The 8,799-nt window shown below is 36.2% G+C and overlaps 1 protein-coding gene across 1 annotated transcript in view; it reads left to right on the top strand.

Annotated features, from left to right (window-relative positions):
- The first annotated feature begins 4,034 nt into the window (after positions 1 to 4,034).
- The window catches only part of ppef2 (protein phosphatase, EF-hand calcium binding domain 2), a 13,323-nt gene continuing 8,558 nt past the window's right edge, over positions 4,035 to 8,799 (top strand). Inside the window, exons 1-7 of the mRNA XM_015376358.1 lie at positions 4,035 to 4,041; positions 5,832 to 5,959; positions 7,480 to 7,534; positions 7,631 to 7,806; positions 7,943 to 8,057; positions 8,135 to 8,181; positions 8,256 to 8,422. Coding sequence (XP_015231844.1) covers positions 4,035 to 4,041; positions 5,832 to 5,959; positions 7,480 to 7,534; positions 7,631 to 7,806; positions 7,943 to 8,057; positions 8,135 to 8,181; positions 8,256 to 8,422 — 695 coding nt within the window. The remainder of the gene's footprint in view (positions 4,042 to 5,831; positions 5,960 to 7,479; positions 7,535 to 7,630; positions 7,807 to 7,942; positions 8,058 to 8,134; positions 8,182 to 8,255; positions 8,423 to 8,799) is intronic.

The following is an 8,799-nucleotide window of genomic DNA, read 5'->3' on the forward strand; positions in this document are numbered from 1 at the left end:
ATTATTATTATTATTATTATTATTATTATTATTATTATTATTATTATTATTATTATTATTATTATTATATTAAGGAAAGAGGAACTGGTAAAACAGGTAGGAGGATCGGTGGAAATTAAAGTCAGTCCTTGAGAAAAAAAAATATTTGAGGCTGCAAAAAGACTTGACCTGGGCTTAAGTTTAAACTAATCTGAAAAGAAATAGTAAAAAAAAATATTTTCTATTATGCAAAGATAACTGAGACACTGAGACAAATACTCCAAAATGTTACTACTGAAAAAAAATACTAAGTAATGACAAAATGCAACTGCATACTAGATGTCTCTGCTTTGTATTCATTAAAATAAATTAAAACATATCATTTACTTCAAATGACAAATATACAGACAACTTTGTGTTTGATTATAAAATAATATCTATACAAAAGACATTGATTTCATATTTGGAGGCTGTTGAGGAGCTCTCCGATGCAAACAAGAAATTTGCATCTGTTGAGGTGTGGAATGATTGATTTGAAGATGGAAATTCTAGAAACATACAAAAACATATAAACACACAAAAAAAAAGCCAAAGAAAAATAGGCCCTGATACCAATAGTTACCAGGGAAAGAGCAACAATAAAAAACCAACAACCTTACCTGGACTGTAAACATCACCTCAACGATCAAAAGGGCACAAAAGTGCATCAACCTATCCTCATGACTTTCTACAGAAGCACCATAGAGAGCGCTCTGACCAGCTGTCCCACTGTCTGTTGTGGAGGCTGCAGCTCCTCAGACTGGAAGAGAAGTGAGAAGAGTGTTGAGAACAGCAGAGAGGATCATCGGGGCTCCTCTTCCCTTCATAAAAGACATTTTATCCCAGTGCTGCGTTTCCTGAGCCTGTAACATTATCAATGACCCCTCACACCCCCACCATGGACTGTTCTCCCTGCTGCCCTCTAGAAAAAGGCTTTGCGGCATTTAATGCAGGTAATAAAGTCTAAGTCTAAATCATATGAAGACCAGGTGAGTCCGACCAAAAGGAAAGGTTAAAAAGTCAGGGTCAGTTTCAAAATACAGCACAAAAATGTAATAACAGATCTGAAACCTCCATGAAATCCGGAAAAATATGAAAATATTTATATGGTAATATCAAGATATCTGTTATATGCTTATATCAAGGTTTTCAGTTATATGTCAAGGTTAGGACAGTTGAGATGTCTGTCAGGATCTATTACCAACAGATGAATGGTTTTGGAAATATGAAGAAAATATTTGGTGTGGTAATGGATCAGATGCTTGACAAGTCTCTACAAAACTGCTGAGATCTCTATCACAGCTCTCATTATAACCCATTATCTGCAGGTCGGAGCTTCTCTTTTTGTTCAAGGTAGCAGGATTGTAAGCACGTACACACATTTGAAAATATATTTGACGTGTTACGTAATAAATATAACCTTAAAGCTATGATACATGATTCATAAGCACTTACCATTTCTAGTTACATTCATATCAAAAGTAAGTATTCTCTACCAAAACAGCCATGTGTCTTTGCGTAGTCTGACCATGTCTATTTTAGTTGTATATTCTTCATGTCCTACTCTGCTGCCTCTTTCAGTCAGCTTTGTGAGGTCATTAAAGTTTATTTGCTTTCATACTTGGCTGACTTCAATGTTCTCCTGTTTTCAGATGCGGGCCTTAAACTGAGTTAGTTTTCTTTTTTTGGATCTTATCCCCCAAAGGCTGAAAAAATTGATTCTACTTGTAATAAATAGGAACCGGCTTCTGCAATAATTATGCATGTTCTGAACTTGTCTAAGTAGTTATCAGCACATTTGCCTTGCAGAAAGAAGGTACTGAACTCAAGTCACGGCCAGGGACTTTTTTTTTACATCAGCACATAACCTCTATAGGCATGTGGGTGGTCTATGTGCGTTTTAAATGAATTATCATTCTTTCAACTTTTATTTGTAAGATTTATGTTTTTTTTAAACATACGTTTTAGAGTAATGTTTCTTAATTGATCAATACTGTTTGGCACTCTTGAACACTGACTCTCAATATATTATATAAATCCTATATTTTTATTAGAAATGATTAACAATTGTTTATTAAAAATGTAAAACTTTGTATGAATTAAAACTTGTGTTTCTCACACAACATACAGTATTGTTATTTATCTCCATAAAGCTACAGGGTATTTTAAAACTCCATATGTATTGTTTTGTCTAAGAGTAGTCAAAAATCTTTGATTTATCTTCAATCTGAACAATTGTTGAGTGTGGAAATTTATTTCCCTTTTCAGATCTGTTGGGTAGGACAAGATGTTGTTATCCCAATAGATACCTAAGGCACTGACGAGGCACTGTGGCCATCAAGTGGGTGAGCGCATCCTTTGGGTTCTCAACCATCACGCGCTGGAGCCCCAGGCCAGGGCTTTCCTGCTGGTTCACAGCCACTGGCTCCCCTTTTCAGCGGCCCTTGAGAGGTCCTTGATTGTCTGCCTGTGGGCCTTCCCTCGCTCCGCCATCTCACTGAGTTGCCTAGATATTCAGGTGGCTATAAGTCCCCTGCAGCCTACTTCCACCTGGTGTACCTTCACGTTCCATCCTTGTTGTGGGGCATCTGCTGCAAGATTGGTGTATCTCACCTTCTTCCGCTCAAAGGGTTCCTCTAGGTCACCCACCCAGGGTACTGTGAGCTCAATGATGAACACCAGGTTGAGTGAGGGAAACCACATAATGAGGTCTGGACGCAGGTTGGTGGATGCAATTTCCAGTGGAAAGAAGGTTAAGGCCCACATTCCATTACTTGACTCAGAGATACTAATTCATGGTTTTATTACATCTTGTTCAGATTACTGTAGATATTTTCACTCTGGTCTTGACCTGTAGTCACTTTGGCGTCTGCAAGATCTTCAGAAATGAGCTGCCACTCCTTTAACAGGCAAGCTGCAATGTTCTGTTGGTGCAAGCTTGCTACGTATATTTTATATGATATATGACTTTATTTATTTTGTGTACTTTATTAATTTTTCATCGGATATAGCAACACAAAGTTGTGGATAACTGTGACATTGAAGGAATTTGGACTTTTGCCAAGTCAGCATCATCTGCATCATTAAAAAGGCAGGTTTAACTGTGCAAATGAAATGTTTGGTTTCATTATTTCCTTTACAAAGAGAAGATTTTTCTGGTATTATAACTTTACTCCTATTTATTTGTGTGGAACCTTTTTTTCTTAAAACTTTTTGTTATATATATATATATATATATATATATTATTATTATTATTTTTATGAAAGTAGTCTAACCGATCACCGATATGTGCGGCCAATATATTCGGATCGATTCTTGAAACAGATGCACCTTTTCCTTCCTCCATTTACATACAAATAAGTACACATAGATAAAAAAACAAGTTACAAAAAAAGTTAAGTCTCAACTTAAACAACAACAGAAAAAACATAAACAAATCAAACAAAACAGCAACACATAACAAAAGGAGGGAAGGCAAATGTATGCACAACACATGCAGGTATTGTATGATGCCAATAAAAGAGAAAAAAATGCTAATATAATCCAAAAACATTTTATGCTTATATGACTTTTGTTACTCCTAAGAATCGGATAATTTGCCATGAGGGGTAGATTTGGCCAACGGGCCTTGAGTTTCACACGTGATCTAAAACACCCTGTTGTAGCTCTGTCTGGATGTTTAGATTTTCCTAGCCTATATCCAGATTTAGTTTCCTTTTTCTCACCCCATTAACTCTGACCAATATAATTTTTTGCTGAGGAGCGGACATTAGCCTCTTCAGACCTGCGAATTGACTGCCCACACACAAACAGACACGTGCATGTTGTAAATCTCTGTGGGATAGTACACCTTTGGGTCACTTGCAACCTTCCATGAATAAAGGGAGTCCTTGAGGGCCAGACGCCTCCCACCAAACTGTTGCCTTAGGTGGGAGTCACAGCATGGCCAGCTGCTGTTGTCTGGGATCACAGGGAGCATTTCTCAACCGATGAGTGATTTACTGAATTAATACCCATGCCGAGTAGGTTCACGGGAGGAAGCTTCCAAAAATGTATTTCAACACATTCACATTGAGAGAAGTAATTCCTCCTGTTGGCAGATGGTTATTTTTTTTCGTGCTTTGCAGGGAAATGGAAAAAGTAGCAGACATAAGGCCAATGCAAAAGAAAATCCAGATTCAGATAATCCAGGTCCAGAAAGATAAAAACCCTGCCTCGTTTCCCTTCATCCTGTTCATTTAATCAGGTGATTAGCCCCTCAGGTGATTAGTCTAGAGCTGGAATTTCAAAAGGTTGGAACTGATTTTTGTACAGGCATTTTACTACTATTCTACTGGACTTGGATTGGAGTTGATTAAATCAATACAATATAAAACAACAGGATATTAATGGGAGCTGTTAACTTGTTGCTGTAAGCTGTAAACTGTTGATAATATTAAGTCAAAATACAGGAAAAAGTTCTTGTTGAAAATTTTCAGTTTGTTTTTTCTTTTTTATTGAAATATTAAGGAACTGATAATATTTTTTATTGTTGTATCAGATAAGTCAAGTATCATTACTCAGATCTGTCCAATGAGTCACAATGATGGCTCTCAGCCGTAGATGAGACCACAGGAGATCCTTTTGAAAAGCTTGCTGCCCTTTAATAGAGCCCTCTCCTGTTTATTCAGCGTAGATGTGAGCTGTAGTAAAGTTTAATCCTAATCCATCTGCATCTTGTTTTGAGTGAGTGATTACAGTAGCCTCTTCAAGACGCCTGGCTCTGATATTCCCCAGATCTTTAGCTGATGCATGACTCTATAACAGAATCGCACATTTACAGCCACCTAACCTGCAGAAGAAGTACAGATCATTTATTTTTTATCAAAGCTTTTCTTCTAGATTCAACAGTGCAGCTGGAGAGCTTTTAACAAAAGGAAGATACAAAAAACCAGAGGAAGTGACGGGAGGTAATGAATGAGGGGTGACTATCGCAGGTGAGTTTCCTTTATGTCATGTTTACTGTTTAAAGAATAAAAAATAGAAATAATGTTTCTTAAATAATGATGACAACTCCACATTAAATTGCAACATTTATCTTCTGTTTAGACATTTCATTCAACAGCTGTTTATTGAGTTGGAATCAAAAAATGGTAGAAAATCAGCTACTTTGTATGTAGATATTTTATTACTTAACCATTTCCAGGTTGCAGAACACAAGGTCACATATCTCAGACTCACTCACATTGTTTCTTAGTGGGAAAGCAGCAAAGGGTCATGGGATGTGGCATGGGAAAGCCCAGAATCCAGCAGAAGAAATGTAACAGAGGTGCATAGTATTTCTTTTGTTTTATTTTATTTTTTTTTATTTATGCACATATAAATAATTATTTTTTTTATTGCAAATCCTCAGTCCCTGTTTTTTTTTTTTTTTTTTTTTTTTTTTTTTTTCCAGTGAGCTTCTCAGTTCCAGGTAACTTTACAAAGCTTTACATAAACTTTAACAGTTAAAATCCTTGCTTAGACCTATTAATTTGTTTTTAACTGCTATAATCTTAACCCATATTTCATGCACTCTGGAAAGCTGCCACAGGTAAGTCATTTTCTAGCCAGGATTGTATTTCCTGCTTTCTGTTATGTTTTATTACTCCAGGTCAAAGTGTTCCTGAGTTGTAGAAAGAAAACACTTCTTGGCCCTTGAAGGCCCTTTTTAAGCCTGTGGGCTCAGATATCCTAAACACCCATTTGGACAAGAATTTCCTCTTGGATGAATTTCTATGAAACCCTGCCATTAAGTAAAGTTTCTAAATGTTTTCCTCTCTCTGTTTCTCAGCAATAAGAGCAGCTCTGTTGATCCAGCGCTGGTACAGACAGTATGTTGCTCGTCTGGAGATGAGACGCAGGTGCACATGGAACATCTTCCAGTCTATAGAATATGCAGGGGAGCAAGATCAAATAAAGGTGGGGTGTACATTTTGCACAGATATTGTTCTGAAATGGATGTAAGAAAAATATCCACACAACAGAAAAAACTCACTTCTGTTGATTTTTTTTCTTAGATCACTTTGTCTGCAGTTTTTTAATAAAATGAATTTGGTAAACAACACAGATTATAGTATAATTGTGCAGTAAAAGAAAGATTTTTATGAATTTCAAAACATTTTGAAGTTAAAGAATCTCAAAACGTGGCCAACATTTTCATTAAGTTTCTTTTTTTTGTATACCACCAAATAAACAGATAGATAAATGAAAATACAGCACAATCCTGTTATCTTACATCTTAACCCTCCACTGGAAAAATCATTTAGTGTATTTGGCTTTACAGTGGTGTACTGTTTAGTGTAAAGCCCTTTGGAGTATTCTGACTTTATAAAGCATAATATAAGTAAAGACCATTTAAACCATTCAAAAGGAGTAACCCCAAGTTAGAAATGGTTGCTAGTAACTACAGTTAATTGGTATCTTTTCAATTAACACATTACAGATGGGAGAAAAAGCGTATCAGGCTTCAGCATTAACTAAAGTTGAGGTGTTGATGTATGAAAATCAATGTTTCTATTCAATTATTAAGATAAAAATATTATAAAATTAAAATAAAAAAATTAAAAATAAAAATGTTGCTCTCATAAGACACTTTAGCCTTTGCCCAAACTTGAAGAGGGTTTCTCTCTCCAAAGAGACAGGAACAACTCAGCTCAGTCAAATATATTCATATGTTCTTATCTTTAGATGGATCTCACCTCAGAGCAATATGTTTAGGACATAAGTAGGTTAATAATCTACACACATATGAGATAAACATTAAACATTAGAAACAACAAATTCAATCGACTTTGAATATTTAACAAAGTTTTTAAACCGTGTTTTCCAAATTTACCTTTAGGTTGACAGTGAATGAAAACATTAAAAAAATGATGCTGCAAGCCATGCATACTTCTATGTATTCAAACACAAACATTACATTAAACAATAAGCAAACTGTTTGTGCTTGAATTAAATGTGAATCATGTAAACTTAGATTGTCTGTTTCCGTTTGGAGAAGCTTTCACCTGAAGTTGGTTCTCTGAATAGAGTTCAGCACGGTGAGCATGGGTGAACCTTATAGATTTGCCTGCTGAAATTGAGCAGCAATACAGATGAGTGTTCCTGATTCTCTGTAAAGCACACTCCAAATGTGTGAAGATGGTCAAACTAATTAAGCCTGACAGATGTGTTGGTTTGACTTGACGTGCTCTTTGAAAATGATCGAGGAGAATTTCCAAAAGGGAGCGTTCTTGTGGCCTTGCTGCTGGTTTGAATGTATCAAACAGCCTCTTAGTGCCACTATTTATTGGGTCAGTAATGAACTGTTGAATCTCTTGAGAACAAAATATGTTGTATCTGTTTTTATTGGAGGGTTGATGCAACTCAACTGTGTGTGATTGTTTACCATAAACTCTTTTTATATCAAAGTCAGTTTGAAATTATTTCTCTTCTCACAGCTGTACAACTTTTTTGCCTTCCTAATGGACCACTTCACTCCAGCCAGCAGTGAAAGTACGACATTATTCCTCAGAGATTTAGACTGGCTCTCTTATTTCCTCCTTACTGTTGATCTACCTCCTTTTGAATTCCTCTCTGTCTCTAATCAAGGAAACCTTATATCTCACATCTTTCGTGAGAATGAGATCTGCCACGATGCAGACTGGGAACGATATTTTTGCTACAAAGGCATCGAGGTGCCCGACAGCTACAGTGGCCCCCACCTAACCTTCCCCATGACATTTTGTGGGTTGTCAAAGCTAATGGAGGCTTTTAAGCATAAACAAGTAGGTATACTGGTACACAAGGAACCCGGATAGTAGATAAAATAAAAAATAAAAAAACCCAAATGAGAAAAGAAGATCATCATAGTCATTTACAATATTTGTTCTGTGTATTTTTTCATGTTTTTTTTCCTAGTAGCAGCTCCATGCTCGTTATGTTCTTCAGATTCTTGGAGAAACTTGGAGATTTTTACGAATCCTTCCAAACATCAATCATGTCTCCGTCTGCCCAACCAAGGAGATTACAATATGTGGTAAACCAAAGTGGTCCTTTATAGATATTTCACTAATATTTTATCATATGCAAAAATGTGGTATTTTGTTATAACAGGAGATCTGCACGGGCAGCTAGAAGATCTGCTGTTGATATTTTATAAGGTAAATAAACATAACGAAGGTCCTCATATTGTCATTCTGGATGCCCAGTTTATAGTCTTTGTTTTTTCATCCAGAATGGTTTACCATCATGTGAGAAACCCTACATCTTCAATGGAGACTTTGTGGATCGGGGCAAGAATTCCTTAGAGATTCTGCTTATCCTGTTCGGGTTCCTACTTGTTTACCCCAATGATGTGCATTTGAACAGAGGGAACCACGAAGATCACATCGTTAATCTGAGGTAAAATCTTCACTTTAGCCTCTAATTCTATTCTCATTCCTTTTTACAACACAGAGTGCTAATCTGGTAACACAGGTGGATCTATAGTTGATGTCAGACTGCATCATAAACACCCATAAGCATCCTTTTCAGGCATAAAGTTGTAAAGCATTTTAGGGCCAGGTTGTTTCTTAAAGTGATATCCTAATTTTTGCTGTCTCATCAAGAACTATTCAATCTGTCATCTAAGATACTTAATAAATAAGGCACAAATATAACCCCAACTATCTGGATTGTCATAATTGGTTTAAGCGATCTGACCCACATGCAGAGAACCACTCAGAGACCAAGGCAAAAAGTTTAACAGGTTTATTGAATGTTGATGAAACACAGAAGTA

This window comes from Cyprinodon variegatus, unplaced genomic scaffold (genome assembly GCF_000732505.1).
Source record: "Cyprinodon variegatus isolate N-32 unplaced genomic scaffold, C_variegatus-1.0 Scaffold134, whole genome shotgun sequence".
In the NCBI taxonomy this organism is placed as follows: domain Eukaryota; kingdom Metazoa; phylum Chordata; class Actinopteri; order Cyprinodontiformes; family Cyprinodontidae; genus Cyprinodon; species Cyprinodon variegatus.